The 22690-nt window shown below is 48.7% G+C and overlaps 1 protein-coding gene across 1 annotated transcript in view; it reads left to right on the top strand.

Moving 5' to 3' along the window:
- The first annotated feature begins 1439 nt into the window (after positions 1–1439).
- The window catches only part of CDCP1 (CUB domain containing protein 1), a 58873-nt gene continuing 37622 nt past the window's right edge, over positions 1440–22690 (top strand). Inside the window, exon 1 of the mRNA XM_065933881.1 lies at positions 1440–1650. Coding sequence (XP_065789953.1) covers positions 1569–1650 — 82 coding nt within the window. The 5' untranslated portion in view covers positions 1440–1568. The remainder of the gene's footprint in view (positions 1651–22690) is intronic.

The raw sequence follows: 22690 nt of genomic DNA on the forward strand, positions 1-22690 counted from the left end.
ATGTCAGCATAAACATATTTGAAGGATGTTTAGATTTTCTGATAATTCTTTTCTCTTGGAGTCTGCCCTCAATTTCTTGGGGAGAACCAAGAGCCTCCCTACTTTTCTCATCCTCTTCCTTCCCTGTAGGCCTCAGCTTCCTCATCTGTCTTCCAAGTAACTGGAAGGTAAACTGATGTTCCCTCAGCTCACAGTCCACAGGTGGAGGAGGGGCCGGGCGGTCATGTCCACAGCCGGGACAGCCCTGCATCCCTCATCAACTGTGGGCTTCCTGTAGACAAAGGCTGCTTTATTCTCATCACTGAAGACATACAGAAGGAAGGGGATGACTCTCCTAAGAGGTGGTTTCTCACCCCTGTTCCTGATAAGTGTGGGAGCAGCCTGGAGAAGCTCAGTTCCCCAAGAATAAAAAAAAGTGGGAACAGGACACAGACCAATGCTCTTGCATGTACTCTGCTTCCAGGTTATTCTGGGTGCCCCTGGCCCAGTTGCTAGCTGCCCACTGGCACAGGCAGACCCACGGGGGCCTTTGGAGTCATTCTGATAGAACCCTGGTCTGCTAGCTGAGGGTCCCTGAACCATCCACTGTCTCTCCTTGTGACACTGTGACCCTGGACTTGGTGTGTGGCCTGCAGAGGGGGACGGAGAATCCACAGGACCTCAGAAACCAGAGAAAGGCAGCTGGAAGGAGGGAAAGAGGCCCAGGGTCATTCATTCACAGCCCAATGATTGGAATAAATGCCTCAGGCCAGTGCCAGACATACTATTCAGAATTCAAGGAAGGGGGGCCCCTATGGACCTGTTCAGGTTTCTTCTCTTGGCCCTCTCCAGCCTCATGTATTTATTCACTCATTTCTTTCACTCTTCAAAAATGAAACAAAGCAACTCCGGTTGTGCAAACCCCTTCCAGGGCTATCAAATCCTGCCTCCGCAAGTTACTAACTGGCCCGGGGACCTTCGGAAGGTTGCGTAACTGGGTAAGTCTGTTTCATCTGTTCTGCGGAAGGGTTACTGTGAGCATTAGAAACACTGTCCGTGAAGTGCCTGGGGTTGGCTGCGGGCTCATCATTCTGAAAAGAGTACCAGTAGCATCGGCCTTAAAAGTCCAAAGCCTGCAGCCCAAATCAGGAAGCGGAGGCGGAAGCCAGGGCTTGGGTGTTCCACAGACTTGATTTCCCCGGAAAAAGGGCTGCACAGTGGCCTCCTTTGTCTCCCAGACAGTGAAAGGAGGGCAAGAGTCTTCCCCAAGGGAGACTTTGGCCCCTGTAGAGAAAGTCATGAGAGGGACGGCGGCTAGACCGCGGGAAGGTGGTTGCCGGTCACAGTGCTCCAGGCGAGAGGCGGGAGTGGAGGCAGGAAGGGGAGGAGGACAGGGAGGAGGGGACTGAGCCGGCCAGCTCGTGCTCCCGCGGCGCTGGGCGGAGCCAGGGCGGGTCCGCCCCGCGCGCAGGTGAGCGAGCCGGGGTGGAGCGCAGCGCCTCGGATGCCAGGCTCGGGGGCTCGCGGCCGCCACTCTGCACCACGGGCCACAGTCGCTTTCCCCGCCGAGGCCCAGGCGCCCCGGAGCCATGGCCAGCCTCAACTGCGGGGTCACGGTCGCACTGCTGGGGGTCTTACTGCTGGGCGCCGCGCGCCTGCCCCGCGGAGTGGGTGAGTGAGGCGCTGAGGGGGCGCTGGGCGCTGAGAGTCGCGACCGCCCGCCAGCCGACGCCTGGCGGAGAGGGGCGCGGGTTGCCGAGGGTGCAGGGTGGGGCGGGAGCGGCGCAGTCCGGGGGGTCCCCGGGACTGCCCGGCGCCGGGGGTGGGGGGGCGCGGTGACCGTGCCCTCCTGGACTCCGCGCCACCTCGCCCAGGACGCAGGCCTTGCTTGGCACGCGGGGAGCCCCGCGGTCGGGCGCCCGAATCGGGCGCCGAGGTAGAAGGAGGAGGGCAGCCGGGCCCGGGGACCTCGCTGAGGCGGCGCGCCGCGCGCTCGGGCGCTCTACCTGGATTGTTGGTGGCGCCGGACGGGCCGTGAGGAGGGAAGCTTCCCTCTCGGGTGCACCCTCTTAACTCAGCGCCCCGGCCAGAGACGGGGGCGAGGAAACCGTGGTTTAGCGTCACCACATCCTAGCTTTCTCCTCACCCTTTCCGCCCTGTCCGCCCGCTCTTTTCTCGCTGTCCCGAAGTTCGGGAACACTCATTCCATAAGGAAAGCGCTCCTGCGCCGCCGAGGCAGGGCAGCCCCGGGCCCTCGCCCCTGCGGGCGGTGGACCCTGACGGCGGAGGGCGGCCGGCGGAGGCAGGCTCCGAGCTGTGTGGGAATCCGGGCTTCCGGCGGGGGCGGGGCGGGGCGCGCAGGGACCCCCCCCCCCCATCCCGGCTGCCGCCGAGGAGGTGCCCTGCGGGCCCTGGAAGTCTTAAAACCACAGGTCACCTGGTCTCCTCACCTAAGAACCTGATTTGAAGACTTCCCTGAGACTACTACAGGTCTTGTGTGGTGATTTTTTTTTTTTCCCCTTTGGAAAGAACTACCCAGGAAGCGATCTTTGATTATCACCCTTTGCTGCATCTCAGGGGACGTTTGTGTTTGGCAGGCAGACAAATTAGAGGATATTAAAAAGAAGGAAACTAAGCGGATGAGTTGAACTTGGGCGTTCCGGCAACTGCCATCATGATAAATCCGAGATGGGAAAGCTTCCTGGTTCTTTTCCTCAGCGGCGTCAGGCGACATATTACTGCACAGTAGATGGGATATTGGGCATACTGTGGGCGTATTTACTGTATTTATTGTAAGTTAGGACTGAGTTTTCAAGATTTCCCTTGAAGAAAGAAGTCAGCTTAAGAAAGAGTAACTTAGCAAATGAATAGGTGTAAATGTGTGTATGAGAAAAAAGTGTGCCCACCAGACTTGGGAGCTGTCTTGAAACTCCGGGAAGTGTCTGAGATGTTCCCGGTTGCGTGAGATAACAGTGGAGAACTCCAATAAGAATATGATGTAAATCAAGGCATCCGTACATTACTGATCACAATGACAGCCTGTCCTGAACTGGATGTGTTCCGTGTCTGATTCCTCCTTGTGGCCTGGGGAGGCTGCCATTTTGGTCTGCTGTGGAGCCTGTCCTTTCCAGGAAGTTATTAACTGTTGGAGCCGTGTCCCGCGGGTTCATTGTCTAAATACAAGGAAGCCCAGGAACTTGCCCCCTTCACTTTCTTAAATCCCTTCTGTGTTCTTAGGAACTAGACCCGTGAGGCCACATCACTGGGCTGAATTAATGGTTGCGTCTTTTTGGTTGAAGCAGTCACACAGTACATTTGGTTTGCCCAGAAGTTTCTAGAGTCTGTCCTGAAAAGACAGAGAAAACCAGAGAGCCTGGCACATTGGATTTATCTTACAAATCCTTGAACTCTTGTAATAGTCTTCTGAATGAAAATGAAGTTGGTGTCACTGCACAGATGGAAATGTAAAGGAAAGTTGACATCGTCGTGGGGTGTGTTTGAGTTTGGTATTCCTATCAGCTCCCCCACTTCTAAGAATTAAGGACTGATAAAGTTAAAATAATCTTGTTAAAACCTCAACTTAGTGACTTTCTAAGAATTACTCAGGTACCAGAGTCTGGGTCAGTGACCCCATTCTGGCTACCATTGTTTCTTCCAAAAGTATGAGTAGACATCAAATGATGTGTTGGCTTATCCTGGGTGAGTGTGTGAGTTCGTCATTCTTCAGATTCAAATGAGGGGCTGGTGCCTGTTGTCTGGAATGTGTAACTGGCAGAACTTCTGGGTCCTCCCCCCAGCCTCCCCAACACCCACACAGCCTTGTGTGAGACAGTCAGAGGCCGCTGCTCTGCTGGTTGTACGATGTGCCCGGGTGCTCACCTCAGCCTCCAGGTTTACCTCAGGTGCCAGCATCTTGTCTGTAATGACTGAACCGTGCTCCTCCTCAACATTCTTCAAGGGGTTCTCCCAAGCTATCAATGTGGGGGAAGGAAGTTGAAATTATTTACATATTTTAAGTACTATATATATTGTTGTTATTATTCAGTTGATAAGTCATGTCCAACTCTTAGCAACTCCATGTAATGGCCCACCAGGCTCCTCTGTCCATGGGATTTTCCAAGTAAGAATACTGGAGTGGGTTGCCATTTTCTTCTTTAGGGGGTCTTCCCAACCCAGGGGTCAAACCCGTGTCTCCTGCTTGTCAGGCAGATTCTTATACCCCATGCCTCAGCTTTGATTTTGCTCAGTGGGGCTGGCTTTGGTTTGGATGGAGGAGAAGGGGAGTTTGCTGGTCAGAAAGGCCCATGATTGAGGTCAAGATGGCTGGACTGCTAGGGGATGATACAGTGCTAAGGCTCTCCACCTGGGCGATTAAGAAAAGTTCACACCCTTTCATTATCATTCTAAATTATAAAAATTATTCCACAATCAAATTATTTCAAACCTCTTCCTACCACCTTGTAATTAACCCATCACTTTCTCTGGGGCAGCTGGCAGTATTCCAGAGAAACAGGCAAGGAGAGCCAAGTTCCCTCCCTCACCTCTTTGTAACCTTGGGTTTGTATTCAGTACATCAGTGTTGTTTTTCTTTTTTTAATTACTAAGTGCTACTTGTAGTAGCTAACACACATTGAGGTTCTGCTCTGTGCTGGTCATTCTTCTGAGTATTTTATATGTAAGCATCTCCCACTTAACATCAGTAATTCATCCCTAAAAACCAGACATTCTGCATGAAAACACTAACTGATACCCTATGTCTCATTATTTCTTATGGGACAAACTGTAACAACCCATTGCACAAAACGCAAACCCCCAACAGTTTCTAAAAGCATAATGAAACACTGGGAGATACCAATATATAATTAACAGCCAATTCTATTAAATATAAGACATCCCTTCCGAATTGCAAGACCTGAATTGCAAGATGTTTATGTGGCTCTTTGTAGACAGTTACTTTGTGTGTAGTAACTTCTTGCGCCCCTTTGTGTGGGTGCTCAGAGCATCTCCACTAGATGTTGACATTCTGCCTCTGTATGTACAACATACATTTTGTTTAAAGTGTTGTGTTGTGTTTGGAGATGTAAACATACATGTTTCCTAAATAGACATTGGCCAAAAATAACTATGATGGATGGCACAGTGTTTGAGTAATGACAGCTCAGCTGTTTCCTCTTGAGAAAATGTAAATCAAGAGTCATTAAGCTCTCCGTCCTCAAGCATGTACTCCTATAACCCTGGAAATAGAGGAGCACAGAGACGTGAAGTAACTTGCCCAGGGTTACCCAGCAGGTATGTAGTAATGCTGAGATGCTACATCACCAGTGCGCCATGCCCTCTGTGTGCAGTGGGGCTCCTAAAAACAGCATTTGCTGGTCATCTTAGAGACAGTGTCTGCACGCCAGACATTTTTAAAAAATGTACATATTTCTTTATTTGGCTGTGCTAGGTCTTAGTTACAACATGTAGGATCTAGTTCCCTAACCAGGGTTTGAACTGGGGTCCCCTGCATATGGAGCATGGAGTCTTAGCCAATGGATCACCAGGGAAGTCCCTCTTTCATTTTTTAAAAAATCAGCACTTACTGAGTGCTGTGTTCATATCTGTTCTAGAAATGTGTATGTGGTTTTTTTTTTAATTGAGATCACATTTGTTTATAACATAAATTTCATGTATACAACATTGTATTTCAACTTCTGTATGTCCTATAGCATGTAAAAGTCACTCAGTCATGTCTGACTATTTGAGACCGCATGGACTATACAGTCCATGGAATTCTCCAGGCCAGAATACTGGAGTGGGTAGCCTTTCCCTTCTCCAGGGGATCTTCCCAACCAGGGATTGAACCCAAGTCTCACGTGTTGCAGGCGGATTCTTTACCAGCTGAGACACCAGGGAAGCCCACGATACAGCATGCTTACCACTAAAAATTTATTTTCCATCCCTCCTTGTAAAATTGATCCCCTTTTCCACATTTGTGTCCCCACCCCCCCATCCCTTCCTCTCTGGTAACCACTACTCTGTTCTTTGAATGTATGTTTTTGTTTGATTTGTTCATTTATTTTGTTTTTTTGTTTTTTTTTTATATTCCAAATATGCATGAAATCATAGAATATTTGTCCTCCTCCATCTGACTTGTTTCACTTAGTATAATATCCTCAAGATCCATCCATGTTATCACAAATGTCAAAATGTTTTTGTGGTTGAGTAGTATTCCATTGTGTGTGTGTGTGTGTCTGTCTGTCTGTCTCATTTCTTTATCCGTTCATCCATGGATGGGCCCTTGGGTTGTTTCTGTATCTTAGCTATTGTTAATAATGCTGTTATAAACATTTGGGTACATGTCAAATTACTGTGTTTGTATTCTTTGGATAAATACCCAGAAGTGAAATAGCTGTATCATATGGTAATGTGTATTACTTTTAATATTTAAATAATTTAAAAGCTATGCTTAGAAAAATATCTGTTCGTGTTAACATAATTTCAAATAGCACAAAATGGTCTGTGGGAGGAAAGAAGTATGTCCCCTTCTACATCTGACCCCAGGCCTTCTCCCAGAGGCAGTTGTGATTTCTTATGCATTGTTCCTGAGCATGTACAAGTTAACGAATGTTTATACCACCCTTCTTTACACAAAGAGGAGCATAAATATAGTATATAGTGGAGGATGTATTCCATATGTTTCCTAATTTTTTTCACTGAGCAATCCATCTTGGTGCTCACTATATACCAAAACATACAGAGTTATCATATGCTTTTTGACAGCTGTACAAAGATCCTCATCACGAGAACGCCATATTATATTTAACCAGCAGCTTATAGTGGATTGTTCCCAATCTTTTGTTGCTATACATAGAGCCTCAGTGACCATGTTTGCAGTTGACTTGGTTGGATATGTGGACAAGTTTATCTATAGTTGAAATTCCTGGATGAGGAGCTACTGGGGCTTGTACAGAAAGTGAAAGTCGCCAGTCATGTCCAGCTCTTTGCAACCCCATGGACTATACAGTCCATGGAATTCTCCAGATCGGAATACTGGAGTGCATAGCCGTTCCCTTCTCCAGGGGATCTTCCCAACCCAGGGATCAAACCCAGGTCTCCCACATTGCAAGCAGATTCTTTACCAGCTGAACCACAGGGAAGCCCAAGAATACTGGAGTGGGTAGCCTATCCCTTCTCCAGGGAATCTTCCCGACCCAGGAATTGAACCAGGGTCTCCTGCATTGCAGGTGGATTCTTTACCAGTGGATCTAGAAAATGTCAGAGCAGGTGGAAGAAAGTGAATAACAGTGGAATAAGTTAATAAGTGGTAGTGCCACCTGTGAATCTGGGCACTTTAACTTCAGAAGACAAGCTCTTAACCACCCCCAGGCTGCAATTTATTCCTTTCCTTATTCTTTCCAGTTGAAACTAATTATAAACTTTAGACAAGGGAAATATTTTGAATCTCCTTTCAAATACTCACTTCTGGTTTGTGATCAGAATGCCATGAGCACTGTGTATCAAGAAGGCTGAAGATGCACCTGGGTTCTGACAGCTCCCAGGTGAGGTGTTTGCACTGAGGGCTGATGGATCCTTAGTGACTTTTTTACCTTGATAAGTCTAATAGTTAAGGTGTGATGCACTTCCAGCTGCTGTAACACAAACCCAAATGTGTCTAATGGTTCAAACACAATAGATGTTTATTTCCTGCTCATAGGTGGCTGTAAACACCAGTCTGCTCTCTACACCTGCATTTCCATTTCTTCTCTGGAAACAGGTTTCTCAGTACTATTTTTCTAGACCCTATATATATGCATTAATATATGATATTTGTTTTTTTCTTTCTGACTTACTTCACTCTGTGACATATATACACTACCATGTGTAAAATAGATAATTGGCGAGAAGCTGCTGTATAATATTGGGAGCCCAGCCTGGGACTCTGTGATGACCTAGAGGGTGGATGGGCAGGGCAGGGAGGCCCAAGAGGGAGGAGATATATGTATAATTAGGACTGATTCACGTTGATGTATGGCAAATACCACCACAGCATTGTAAAGCAGTTATCCTCCAATAAAAAGTAGTAATTTAAAAAATTACATAAATAAATAAAAAGGCCCTCAATGGGATCTCCTCCAAGCAGTGATATGGGGACCCAGGCTTCTTCCACTTTCTAACTCTACCATCTTCAAGAAGTGTGGCCTCTCTGTTCATCCATATCAAACCTATGGTCATGACAAGGACTGTATTGTCCTGCATGTTCACCCCAACCACATGGCTTCACAGTATCCCAGCCTGGTTTGTTTGGTTTGGAATTTTCTAAACAGTAATACTGAATTTGTGATAGAATGCAGTAGAAAATCAGAATTTGTTTTACTGACTTGCACTTCACACAAACATTTGTAAAACTTTAAGTTGTTTCTTCAGATACTGTACTTAAAAAATATCTGCACTTTTCACTTCTCTCCTGAGTACAGCCCAAGCCGAGGGCACCACTGAAGGCCTTATTGGTCTGACTTTGGCTGGGAGGGGCTGTCCTCTTGAATGGACCATCCGTTCTGCCAGAGGGAAATACAGTATTCTTTGTGGGTTTCCTCAGTGGCTCAGTGATAAAGAATTCACCTGCAGTGCAGGAGATGCAGGTTCAATCCCTGGCCAGGAAGATCCCCTGGAGAAGGAAATGACGACCCACTCCAGTATTCTTGCCTGAAAAATCCCATGGACGGGGGAGCCTGGGAAGCTACAGTCCAAAGGGCCTCAAAGAGTCAGACATGACTGAGCAACCGAGCACAATATTCTCTGAGGCCATTAACCACCTCCCCTGAGAGTCTGAACATCTTTAAATAGTATTTAATATTTGGAAAATATTTTGGAATATTTTGAAAAAAACTATAACTGTTCCATGAGCACAAATGGTAAGCTTTCTTTGTTTTTAATGAAGTGTAAATATTCCCTACCCTCAATGACAGAAAATCAAAGCCTTCTGGGGGAAATGTGACATTTCTGCAACAACGAATGGGTGCCAACCTGCTGCCTTTGGCTGGGACAGTGAAAGACAATCTTTAGGATTAAGTTCATCAACTTTCCAAGTCCAGAAATCACATGGAGTTCAAGTCAAGCTGTTGTTTTTGTTTTGAGGTCTGCCCACTTGGCCATGTTCGGTGTCACACAATGCTTGGAGCCATGAGGGCGACTTCTCAATACTTGACAATGTGTGGTCCAGCCGGAGCTGGGCTAGGATGGTGTATGTCCAGGCATGTGTTGGATTCCTTCAAGCAGATGCTTTATCTTCCATCACTGAGCTGGTCATGGGGACATCAAGCTATTTCCAACAAGGATGTATGGCAAAAACATTTTTTAACCTGAAGACAACTCATAAGCATTTGTGAGAGGTCTCAGGACATTGGGCTTCCCTGACAGCTCAGATGGTAAAGGATCCGCCTGCAATGAGGGAGACCCGGGTTCAATCCCTGGGTTGGGAAGATTGCCTGGAGAAGGGCATGGCAACCCCCTCCAGTATTCTTGCCTGGAGAATCCCATGGACAGAGGAGCCTGGTGGGCTACAGTCCATGGGGTTGCAGAGAGACATCATGGCGGATGCAGAGGTGGTGAGAAGAAGTCCCTGCATGGGATGGGCTCAGGGTATCTCCTGGACCCAGACAGACGCTTGACCCTTGTGCAGAGTGGCACATCGGCCATGGCAGGGAGGCAACGAGCCAGCAGCACAGAGGGTGAAGTTACCATATGTTGCTGCTCCTGCTGGAAGTCCAGGGCAGCAGGAGACACTGTCCTAGGAGGAGTCAGTCTGGGGCGATGGGTCATCTTCACCACCAACCACCCAGCTGACAAGTCTCACTGGAGAGCAGGACCTCGGGGCACCTTCCAGGCATGGACCCAGTGAAAGGAACATCTGTAAATCACTCAGCACAGGATCCACCCTCGAACGAACGCATTCCTCGCTTAAGAATTGATACTACTTTGATTATCTAAATTCAGCCCGAAAAGAACACAGATTTTTTTAGCAGCAGACCATCTGGACCAAACTGCCCGGCCATTGTCTATGTAACCAGGTTGCTTTGGGGAGATGTTTTGGTTGTTTCAGTCAGTAACTAACTACACAGTGTGACTCAGGCAGTATCGCAGTAGTCAGCTTTGGGTCTTTATGAGGACATCTGGGGAAGCTCCTGGATTAAAATCTGCAAGAAATCAGTGACACAGGAACATGTTTTGCTTTTGTGTGTGTGTGTTTATTTTCATCATGTGTTTTTAAAATTTTTGTTTTGCTTGCACTGCATCTTCATTGCTGCACGCAGGCTTTCTCTTGTTGCAATGAGTGGGGACTAATCTCCAGCTGGAGGCGAGTGGGCTTCTCATTGCGGTGACTTCTCTTGTTGAGCTCAGGCTCTAGGTGTGCGGGCTTCAGTAGCTTCAGCACACAGGCTCACTAGTTGTGGCTGAGTTGCCCCACGGCATGTGGAATCTTCCCAGACGAGGGATCATACCTGTGTCCCCTGCATTGGCAGGCGGATTCCTAGCCACTGTGCCGCCAGGGGGGTCCTAGAACATTTTTTAAAAAATTGTTTGCAAGTGAGCAGTTGTGCGCGTATATGCGCGCGCGCGCACGCGCGCACACACACACGCGCACACACACACACACACACGTGCATACACATAAAGCACACATATTTTCTTTTAGCCAAAGAACTGACCAGACCGGTTTTATATAAACATCATACCCAGTTAGTTACACATGAGAAATGAAGAGAATACCCCAGTGGGCTTCTGAAGTTTACAACTGTCCTTGTGAGCAGGTGTCAAAACTAAACCAAGCCTGAGCCGCAGTGTGCCAGGCCATGAAACCAGAGCCAGGTATTCCGTAGAACCTGGCAGGGCCGCCACCTTTCACCACTGCTGACAGGTGGAAGGTTGCCCAACTGCTCTGAAGTTGCTGACAGTCTTATCAGGGACTTCAGCCGTAGGCTGTCAGGAGCAAGTTCTCAACTTCTCACGACAAGGAAGACGTTTTTCAAGTAGTAAACAGTGCTCGGGTCATCTTGCAGAAGCCCATGTCAACGTGAACAAACCATAGAAATAATGTCTTCCAGCCTGCCTGATCTCAGCCTCTGTGGGAATACAATTCCGGTTCCAGCCAGGAACCTGGCACACCCAGGAAGGTGTGTCCCACTGGCACCTTGAAACTCCAGATAAACATCTTCTGCTCCTTCCCCTGGTCACTGGAGACTGGAAACAACCCAAATATCCATCATTAGAAGACTGGTTACATTAATGATGGTGCATTTAAATAGGGGAATGCTACACCGACATTTAAAAGAATGAGATGTACAATCTTGGAGAGGATCCCCCCGACCAAGATATATTCTGGAGGGTAAAACACAAGATTCAGAACAGTGAGGATGGTATGCTACCTTTTGGCAAAATGAAATAAAACAGGGGTGCCTTATGCATATGTATTTTATTTTGTGCTCCATGTATCATTTATCTAAAAGAATATTTTTCAGCTTTATTGAGATTTAATGTGCATACCATAAAATTCACCTCTCGACTGCACTGTTTGATGAGTCCTGTCAGGTGCATGATACGTTTCAATCCCCCTGTGACGTTCCTCCAGACCCCTTTGCAGACAGTTCCTGCCCCTTGGCCCCTGGCAACCATTTGTCTGCCTTCTATCAACACAGTTTTGCCTTAAAAATAGTTTTAAAATAAAAAAGAATTTGGAGGCTTCCCTGGTGGTCCAGTGGTTAAGAGTCCACCGTGCAATGTGGGGGACCCAGGTTCAACCTCTGACAGGGATCTAAGATCCCACATGCCACAGGGCAACTAAGTCTACTTAGCCACAACTACTGAGCCCATGTGCCACAACTAGAATCCCCACACCGCAACAAAAGTTCCCGCATGATGCAACGAAGATTCTGTGTGCTGTAACTAAGACTCATCTAAATAAATAAGCAAAAATAAATTAAAAAGGATTTAAAGCTAGGTAATGAATATCTCAGTGATTCTGTCTTCAGAGGTCTACAGATGCTTCCTGCAGGAATTTGGTTGTATGGAAGGGATGGAGTAGAAGTATTAAATCACTAGGAATCAGGGAACTAATGACCAGAACTGATTTCTCCACCCAGAACAACTGTTTTTGAAGAGCAATTTGCTGCTTTTCCCACCTCCTAACCACTGTTAAGTACTAGCATTGAGCAGACCTAGAGAATTAGATTTTTGCCTAGAATGTCTTTAAAAGACCTGGCCTAGCCTTAGGTCATTTGGTAACAGATGCCATTCATTCCACAGATGTTGGAGGCCCATTGTACTGGACACTCAGAGGTAGAAAATCCTGGTCCCTTGCTCTCTGGGGGCTCACCTTCCAGAAGGGATTCACACATGTAAACCAGGAGCTACAAACAGGTGGCCTGGGGGCCTTGGCCAGTTCTGTTTGATGTGTTTTGGAAAAAAAACTGAATTACAACGTGCTTAGTGGAACACATTCCCTCCGATTCAACAAAGAGCCTCCTTACTATGTTGGCTTTTCTCAATTCATATTATCTGCTAGGGCCCTGAAAACATTTGAGTTTGCGACTCAGTGTGGTGAGTACAGCAAAAGACGTATGTGTAAGAACTGCAGTGAAGGCTGGGGATGGTGAACACCTTCTTCAGGAGGGAAAAGAGGAGGGGGCGGCAGGTCTTCTGGTGCCTGAAGTCTGCGGAACGTCACAGCAAAACCCTAAGACGGGCCCTGGGGCAGAAGTATGGCGCGGTGTTTTGTCACCAGTGATCACCAGTGTTGTTTCGATATTTTAAAAGGGTTCTCTCACCATCTCTGAAAAGACGGCTTAGGAAGTGATCCTTTAACTGAATACCATGAAGAATCATCCTTCAATGTATGACTTCTGATGGGAAACCAGCTACAGGAGCGAGGCAGAATGTAGTTTGAATGATGATTAAAGGCCTCATTACTGTGGGATTTCCTCGCTGAGTTTTGCTGCCATCCTCCTCTTCCTTTCTTGGCAGTAGCACTTAGCAGCAGGACCAACTCCTACTGGGAGGAAAAAATACGGGTCATGAAGGGGAAAGTGCTCTGGATCACAGCCTCTCCCCCTTCCAGGAATAACCATCTGCTCGTTCTTCCACCTGCCAATGCTGTGTGCTTGGGATCCAGGCTCCTGAGAACCCGCATCTCGGCACTCTTGGTCCTTCCACGCAGTCTTTCACCTCCCTGAATGTATGGCGTAATTATCTTAAGATGATTAGCTAGCTACACCCCTGGTACAGTCCAGGTACCAATGCAGCCACCCTAGTTGCTGTGACACCCTCCATAACGACTATCCTTGTTAATACCACTTCATCCATGATGGCTGAACACCTAGCATGTCCATTCTTGTTGATTTGACACCTCCTATATCAATACCTTTCATAACAGCCATCCTCGAGGACAAACACCTTCCATAATGGCACTCCCCATCAATGTGACACCTCCTGAGGGCTGTCCCAACCCCTCTGGATGAGGAAAGCATGTGTCTGTCTGGCCCCAAAGTGTTCCTGGAATGTGTAGCCTTCCTCTGCTGACCTGCTTTACCTTGGGGCTACCTGGTTTGCCACAGGAGTCAGCTGTGTTGACCTGACCCATGTTCATTTGAGGGAGCTTTGTTTCAAAGACTTATTCTCCAAGTCAGGCGGTGTGGGTGGATCTCCCCTCCCCCTCCCCTTGCCTTTAAGACTGCTGGAAACAGTAGTAACTACAGTAACCGTGGTGGTCATTTCATGATGTATATAAGTCAAATCATTATGCTGTACACCTTAAACGCACACAGTGCTATTTGTCAATGCTGCTACTGATGCTAAGTCGCTTCAGTCTATGAGCTCTCAATAAAACTCGAAAAAAAAGTTTACTAAAAAAATCACTGGAAACACCAATAAAAAAAGGTACTAATCCCTAGTCCCTAAAACAGGAGGTTTAGACAAAAGGATGTTTTCCAAGTTGGCTGCAGCCCTGGCCCCTGGAATATGATACACCCACATTCCCCAGTTCTGTCCCGAAACTGATCAAGAGGTTGCGTCTCTGCAGTTAAGAAACAGATAGACCTGGTGTGTGTAGATTCTTATTTAACCATCCCACTACTAGCTTTTTATCAGAGGAACTAAAACAACTGGTCTCTGATGGCAAGGTGAGACCATTGGCAAAGGACTCCAGGGAACAGGAAAGAAATGGGAATTTCAGTAACTTCCGAACTTCTGGATGGCAGGGCAGAGAAAGGCCCCCCTCCTGCTGGCGCCCCTGAGTGCACACACAGATAGATGGGTTTGTGTTCTGTGTTTTTGGCCACACCACGCGTCACGTGGGAGCCCGCCACTGGAGACTGAACCCACACCTCCTGCAGTGGAAGTCCCCAAATGAGTTTTGTTTTTTTTTTTAACTCTGCTCCTTTGATTCTTCCCCATCTGTCCTTGTAATCCTCAGTGACTTTTAAGGTCATCGCGACCAACACCTCAAGGTCTGGCAAAATGGATCTTTTTAATATTTCATAGGATGTTAATGTGATTTACATTGGCCCTGTGGCACTTTAGCATATCATCATGAATTATGTACTGTGGTCATAAACTCAGTATATTTGTTTAATTCTGCAATTACCGAGTGCAGAGTCTCTTACTATGCACCTTTCTCTCCCTGTGTAAACTTCTTTGACATCATCCTTCCACTCAGTATAGTTCCATTCAGTCTGGAGTTAAATGTTAAAAGCCCAGGTCTTAGGGTGGCAAGAAGCCTTAAAATGGCCATGGTCTCAGAGGGGTTTACACATAGATGTGTTCGTTTACTCCAGACTGTGCTCCAAACGCATTCCTGGTGGCTCAGTGGTAAAGAATCCGTGGTAAAGAACCCAGGAGACCTGGGCTTTGATCCCTGGGTTGATAAGATCGCCTGGAGAAGGGCATGGCAACCCACTCCAGTATCCTTGCCTGGAGAATTTCATGGACAGAGCAGCCTGGTGGGCTCCAGTCCATGGGGTCACAGAGTCGGACAAGACTGAGCATGTACGATGTCCAAACAGCTCACTGCCTAGTTATGTGTCTCTAAGATACATCTTCGATACCATGTGTGTCTTTGATCATAAAAGGGAAAGACACAACAGAAGGATTTAGGCTCCCTGCAGACCCATCCCCACTTAAAAACATAAATAATTCAAAGCACAAGCCCTGGAAATAGCCTATCGCTAGTATCTACATTGGAGAATCATTTAGTTACTTTAGAAAATGACTGCATCACTGCATATAAACTTCTCGCCTAAGGAATTCAGAAATTAAGAGTAGGAAACGAATGCATGGCCACAACGGTCCTCTGTTTTGTTAAACAATTCAACAAGTCGGATTGATTGAGAATGCACAAGGTTCCTTCTAACCTTGCTCTTGAAAGTTTATTTTATTGTCTCCATGATTGTTCTAAGAGCTATGAAAAGAGTAAAGTAGTTTCTAATGGGAACCGTGGGTCTCTTTCACTGAGCAGGTGAGAACATGATGTCCTTTGAGCTCTGAAATCTGTCGATGTGACTCCACAGGCTGGGCCCAGCCTTGTGCATCTCTGTATGCCAGCATCTGGCCTGGACCGAGCTCACCATTCCCTGGAGACATGTGGCCACAGTCAGCCTTCTTACGATGGCAGCACCGCCCTTCCAGTCCCAGGCACTTTGGGATCCGTGGGCCCCAGTGCAGACGTGGCCAAGTCTAAGAACTATACCACTCACAACCAGTCCTGAAAATGGCACAGAAATGGCATCAAGAAACCCCAATCACAATGATATGACTCTGTTAAGGAGGAGGACCCCAGCTTCCTGAGGAACGTGCACTTGGCCAAGAAGCACAGGAAGAAGGGCCTGAGGGAGAAGCTGGTCCACAGTGCCAAGGCCATGAGTGCGTGTGCTGAGGCTGAGGAGGCTGTCAAAGTCCAAGGAGGTCAAGCCCAAGATCCCAAAGGGCGGCTGCTGCACGCTCAGTCAGAGTACCTACACTGCCCTCCCCTAGCCCAGGAAACATGCCCAGGCGCCCACAAAGGCTCCAGAGTAGAGGCCTGGAGAAGGAGATGGCAACCTGCTCTGTATGCTTGCCCAGAGAATCCCATGGACAGAGGAGCCTGGCGGGCTCCTCTGGGGTCGCAAAGAGTCAGGCACAACTGAAGCAATGTAGCCCAGAACAGAGGCCTCTGTCTGCCAGTGTGAGGACAGGAGGGCTGGTGTGACCCCTCTGCTGCTGCTGTCTGCACGGGCTGGTGTTCTCTGCCATTTGTGCAAATAAACCTGAGGCAGGACCTGTCAAAAAACAAAACAGTTGCAGCACCCAGTTGTCTTTGGGCCTTCCGCTTCTCTTGTGCGTGCCCTGGTCCTCCTCCTGTGGCTTCTGCATTGCCCTGCCCCCTGCCCCCGCCCACCCAGGGCAGGTCTGGGTCCCAGTTCTACCCTGGTGTGCGGTTGTACTTGGTCACCCCCAGGCCCTTTGTTTGTAACTGTGGTTGATGTCCACTCCTTCCTGGTGTGTTGACTGATGATTGCAGTGTTTAGTGTATGGGCTTAAAGTGTGGCCCTGTTCTTTAAGGAGTCTGTGAAGCTCCTGTGCTGGCATGGAAACCAACTGTGTCATTTCCAGGAGCTCCAGAGAGCTCCAGTTCCATAGTCCTTTATGTTTCATCGCAGAGAAGAATTCGGGGAGAGCAAAGTGATAAATGAGTGAAAGTGTTAGGCACTCAGTTGTGTCTGACGCTTTGCAACTCTACGGACTGTAACCCTCCAGGCTCCTTTGTCCATGGAATTCTCCAGGCCAGAATACTGGAGTGCGTAGCCGTTCCCTCCTCCAGGAGATCTTCTCAACGCAGGGATCAAACCGGAGTCTCTTGCATTGTAGGCAGATTCTTTACCACCTGAGCCACCAGCGAGGCACAAAAAGTGATGGATACACAGTGATTTATTAGAACAGGATGTGAGGTTTACAAGGGGATGGGCGAGAAATTTTGTGCCCTGAGAACTTACTGGGCTACAGTTTTTATAATCAAAGGAAAAGTGGGGAGGGAGAGAAAAACTTCTTTATCTTTCTTGAGTAGGCGTGATGCTTCCATCATCAGCTCCTCCTCCAAGTTGAGCAGGGGAGTTTTCTTGCCCTTACATGGTCAAGCTAGGTCCACACATTGTTTGTGTGTGTCTGTGCAGAGAGCGTGTCCTAACTTACTGAGTTCACTGGGCAGGATGTGGGTCTCCATGGCGCCATTGTTTCATTGTTTGGGGGCACGTCTTGTGCTTCTGCTGTATAGTTCTGCTGCCAAGCAAGCCTGCTTGGTTTTGTGGTTAAGCAAACCAACTCTCTTGAGTCATCATTAACTCACAGGGGTCTCCATATTTTTCCTACTTATAATCCCTTAGTGGGAGTAACTATTTAATCACCTATTTTGTCCCTTCGCTCTGTCCCTGTCAGGATGCCTGGCAAATTCTCCAGTTGCTTTGGGGGGCTGAAATGAGGCCCTGTCCCGTGGCCTCCTGTCCCTCTAGACTTCCAACAAACGCTTCGCATGCCCCAGCCCTGGCCCAGCCACCACGTGTGTGCTCAGCCACTTATTTGTGTCTGACTCTGCCACCCCCACGGACCGTAGCTCATCAGGCTCCTCTGTCCATGGGATTTTTCAGGCAAGAATACTGGCATGTGTTGCCATTGCCTTCTCCAGGGGATCTTCCCAACCCAGGGATCGAACCCATATCTCCTGCATTACAGGCAGATTCTCTACTGCTGCGCCACCTGGGAGGACCCACTCAGCTTCTTTGTGGGGATGCTGTGTGTGTGGGGGCACTTCTTTTTTACTCCCAAGAAAGAGAATGAGAAAAGATTTGCCCTCTACTGCAAAAGGCTGCTTTTCCCACACTAACCCAGGGAATAAAGTGGGTGGAGTGGCGAGGGGGACAGGGTTGGGGCAGGGGGAGGTGTGCCTTCCCAGTCAGGCCCTGCCCGATTTCCGAACCAGTGAATGAGGGAGCAGCGTTACAGCTCTGATACCTGGAAGGACAGGTAGGAGTCTCCTACCAGGAGAAGGTGTTTCCTCCCCAGCTAACCAGAGGTCTGGGTTGAGAGCCTCGAAGCCCAAGTAAAGAGGAAGGAGGTTCGGTAGAGGGGGTTTGGGGAATTGTCCTTAAACATAGGTGTGATTTCGCCCATGAGGCCCACTGACCGTGGCCTTCATAATGAGCCTCTCCAGCCCGGATTTCTGGAGATGCTTTTCTTCCAAGACCTGGCGCTGGCCCTTTACACCCAGCGCTTCGCTCTAGAATGATGGCTGCTTTTTGTCTGCCACCAACTCAGTCACTTGCCTCCCACGCCCACAGCCCCCGGGCACGCCTCACAAAGCCACCCACGTCTCCACACGCCAGGTTCCCTTTTCTCAGGTCCTTGCCCGGAGTTACTGTCAAAAAAAAAAAAAAATCAAACAGAAGAACCACACCCCAAACATTTTGAATTCCGGGGAAACTATCAATCTTCAGTTTAAATTCAGAACCACATTTGCAAATGATTTTGAAACAAAGTGCTGTTCAACTGTTTTAAACAAATGCCTGTCCCTTTTGATAGCCTGAAGAGTCCCTAGCAAGCCAGCCGCTTCGCTTGACTGTTGGGGAGAGTAGACAGTTCCCATCACCAGGTTCCTGGCTGGCCGCGTGTGGAGTTCTCTGGGCAGGGCTGGGTCTGCCATGAGCCCGTGTTCGTGTGCTGGGCTCCAATGTCAGACTGCTCAGGCTCCAGCCTGGCCCTGCCTCTTACTAATCACATGTGCCTGGGCAAGTTTCTTGACCTGAGTCTCGGCTTTGTCATCTTTAAAATGCGGATTAACGTTAGAACCTCCTCCGTGGGGTGGCCGTGGGCATTTTATCAAGGGCAAGCACAGATCCTGCACGTATTAGGTACTCAGTGTTATTCTGAAGTCTGGCCTGGTATCTTTACTCCAAAGGCTTCTCATTCAAGAAAGACTGGTTAGTTTGTGAAATAGCAACTTGCCTTGCAGTCATTTTGGATATGAATATGGGAAATTAACTATTTCCAGGCTGGAAGATGGTTGGTCTTCCCACCACTGGTGAGAATTTCCCCTTGGTTTGCCAGTCCATGAACAGACCTGGCCAAGGCCATGCCAAAGAGAAAGAGATTTAGGGTGGTTCCACCAGTTTTTCCTCCACAGCCTGCAGACCATGCGGCCCCAGGTCCACTGGATTAATACCACTTTAACTTTGGTGGTGTGAGAGTCTGGTACTCACTCCCAAAACAGGCCCCGTTCTGATGGGTTATGTTGGTACCCATGCCCAGGCCCTCGGTGTCAGCCAACGACTCCACGTACTTGATCACAATGGCAGCACTTCCTCCTCTCCTGCTGGTTGATTCCACCAGCTTTGGCAACTTCTGGGAGGGCAGCTCAGTGTAGTACCCTGGGGGTGGGGAGGGCAAGTGTGCGGAGGTCAAACCAGAATCTCCCAGTTGCCTCCTGAGCTCAGCAGACAGGGACATGAGGTCACTTCTCTGAGCCTCAGAGGGATGCTGAATTTGAATGAATCAGCACACGTGGAAGGACATTAATAGCTGGGCAGGGCTAGGCCAGGGCAGGGGAGGCGTGGAAAATATAAGGAAGCACTCACCCTTGCACAACCCTGAGTGTGATGGTTTGCCCCCAGGCACCTTACCTGCCCTGCCCTCTGCCGGCCCAGCCCAACCAGGACTCTGGGCTCTAGATTGAGAGCCAAGCTGCTGCGACAGTTGTTTCTCTAACACCCTCAGCAACGCCCCACGAGTACTGCCCCAGTGGTTATAACGTGCTGTCTATCATTACTAATATCAACAATAACAGATAACATTGATTGACTACCTGGCACCGTTCTAAGCAATTCACAGGTACTTTCTCATTTAGTCCTTACAACTGTGCCATTATTACACTCCTTTGTGGGGAAGGAAAAGTATGACACAGAGAATGTAAGGAATTTGTCTAGTGGGATGCAGCTGGTAAGTGGTACCAAGCCAGGAATTGATCCCAGGCAGTCAGGTTCTAGCATCCAAGCTTTTCACCACTACACACAGCTGCCAAGGTATCCTTGTCCCACTGGGTGAAGCCCGAACTCCATGGCAACAGCCAAGCCCTTCCCAGCCTGGCCTCTGCCTCTGTCTCCAGCCTCCTCGACCCGCTCTCTAGCCAAACCAGACTCCCTGGAGTGCTCCAAGGAAGGTCTTCTTCACACCTGTGACGTTGCACCTGCCGTTCCCTCCGCCTATCTTTCCTGACACCTGTTTCTCTGCAGGCAAACCCCTTACTCATTTTTTAGACCCCGCTCTTAAGTCTGCTCTGTGAAGTCTTCCTTGACCACCCCCACTCAGTTCATAGGTGACCTCAGCATCTTCAGAGTACCTTGAGCTTCCTTGGTGCCCTCAAGTTGCTGACTATCCGGTGGGGTCACACGGGGCAGACAGACAGGTAAACGCACACTCAGTTCTGTGAATTCAGCAATTGCCTCCCATAAGGCAGGGGTCCTCAACCTCCAATATCTAATGCCTGAGGACCCGGGGGGAGCTGATGTAATAGTAATAGAAATAAAGTGCACAGTAAATGTAACACACCGGAAGTATCCCCAAACCATCCCCCCTCCCCTCACCCTCAGCCGTAGGAAAACTGTCTTCCACGAAGCCGGTTCCCCATGTGGAAAAAGGTTGGGGACTGCGGCCCTGAGGAGCGTAGGTGGGAGGAATCGTGGCAATGGTGTGACCTGCGGGGTGGGTGCGGGGTGGGAGAATGAACCATCCTCTCTTCTGCTGGTGTCTCTTCCTCTGCCTCTTGTGTTATGAGCATCTACAGTCTCACAAGCTGAGTTTTGCAAACCTGGACCCTAAAATCAAATCACTGCTTTATTTGATGCTCACCCGGCAAAGCAGGGGTCTGCTCTGTGGGGGAGCAAACTCCAGCCATCGGCCCCGTGGACTCACTGAGAGAAGGATGTGGGTCTGCCGTGGGATGTCTTCCCGAGAGAGGACAGTGCTGTTTCCCCAGAAGCGATTATCTCCTTATGGGCTTGCCTGGGAATCTGTCTCCCACGCGGGCTGCAACTGACCAGTCACGCTGATTCACAGTCATACCTCTTGGCTCCTGTGTCCAAGTTCTCGACCTCCTGGGCATTTGTCCCAGGGGTCTTCGTATGTGTCTCCTGGCGCCCGGGCTGAGCCCAGACCCTGGCTGGGAGCCATTCTGTTCATCTTCGTTGGACAGAGAGAGTCGATGAGAGCAGTCTCCCCGGAAACCACACCCAGAGGCAGCAGATTCTGACTCATCTAAAAAATTGTAAATCACATTTGGCGGTCTTTTAACCTGAACTGGCCACATCTGGGAACAGATAACTTCCTGGTGTTTCCCTGGTGAATCCCCTTCCTTGCATCTGCCTTACAAAGATGGAGGCTGGCAGGGAGAAGGAGTAACAGGGGCATCTGTATAATACCCTGTGATAGGTGATTAATGAATGGTGAATAATGAATGGTGGTGATTAAAACAATTGGAAATTCCCGCCCGAGGAGCCGCTGGTGAGGCAGGAACTCAGCAAGGCATCCTAATAAGGAGAGGTCAGAAGGCAGGGGAGCTGAGGATGAGAGCTGTGACTCACGTGCCCACGTGTGGCGCCTGCAAGCTCTCCAGCCTGCAGCCCACGCATTGCTAACGTAAGGGTCGCCTTGGATTTCTTTCAACCCGTGAGCTCTCAAAATCACGCCGGAATCTGGAGCTTTGTCTGGGTTCCTGTGAACTTGGGTAATAGATCTTCAAAAATAACCAGACCAACGAAATACCAAGTTCCTAGGGAGACAAAAGAAAGAGACGCCCACCCATTTTCTTTAAATCGCAATGCATTTATCAAGCACTCAGATGTGCCAGCGTGACTGGTGGGGATGGGGTGGGGTCGTGGTAGGAGCTTGAGATTGCTTCTACAGGGTTGAAATTTTCATTTCAAGGGGTGATGAATGGTGAAGAGCGGGCAAGAGGGAAGATGTACAAGCAAGGTGTCCTTCTCAAACTCCAAGCATTTGTGATAAATGAGTTATAAGTTATTTTACTCAAGCAGTGGGGGTCTCTCTGCTACTTTTATTATGTTGAAATAAAAGTGAAAATTGAAAGTAAGCTGCACAGTCCTGTCCGACTCTGCGATCCCATGGACTGTAGCCTGCCTGGCTCCTCTGTCCATGGAATTCTCCAGGCAAGAATACTGGAATGGGTTGCCATTAAAAATGCCATGGACAGAGGAGCCTGGCGGGCTACAGTGCAAAGAGTGGCAAAGAGTTGGACACAGCTGAGCAACTGAGCACACGCACAAGGGGTTAGCATTGGTGGGGGGCTGGGTAAAGAGTGTCCAGGTTTCAAGTATATACATGGTTGAATCATTATCTTCTCCCTCTGGCTGTCCCTCTCCAACTGGTATGTTAATCATTGAGGATGAGGGGGAAGTACTTGAAAATGATAGGCCAGTGGGTGATGTGGCCTTGGCCACATGCGAAGAGCATGTAATAAAAGATCCCCTCCTGCTGCAAAGGCAGGTAAGGCCTTCAGTGTTGCCTGGGCTCCAGACCCATGGTCGGATGGCATCACTGTCTCGATGGACATGAGTTTGAGTAAGCTCCGGGAATAGGTGATGGGCAGGGAAGTGTGGCGTGCTGCAGTCTATGGGGTCGCAAAGAGTTGGACACAACTGAG

Source organism: Muntiacus reevesi, chromosome 4 (genome assembly GCF_963930625.1).
Source record: "Muntiacus reevesi chromosome 4, mMunRee1.1, whole genome shotgun sequence".
NCBI classification, from domain to species: domain Eukaryota; kingdom Metazoa; phylum Chordata; class Mammalia; order Artiodactyla; family Cervidae; genus Muntiacus; species Muntiacus reevesi.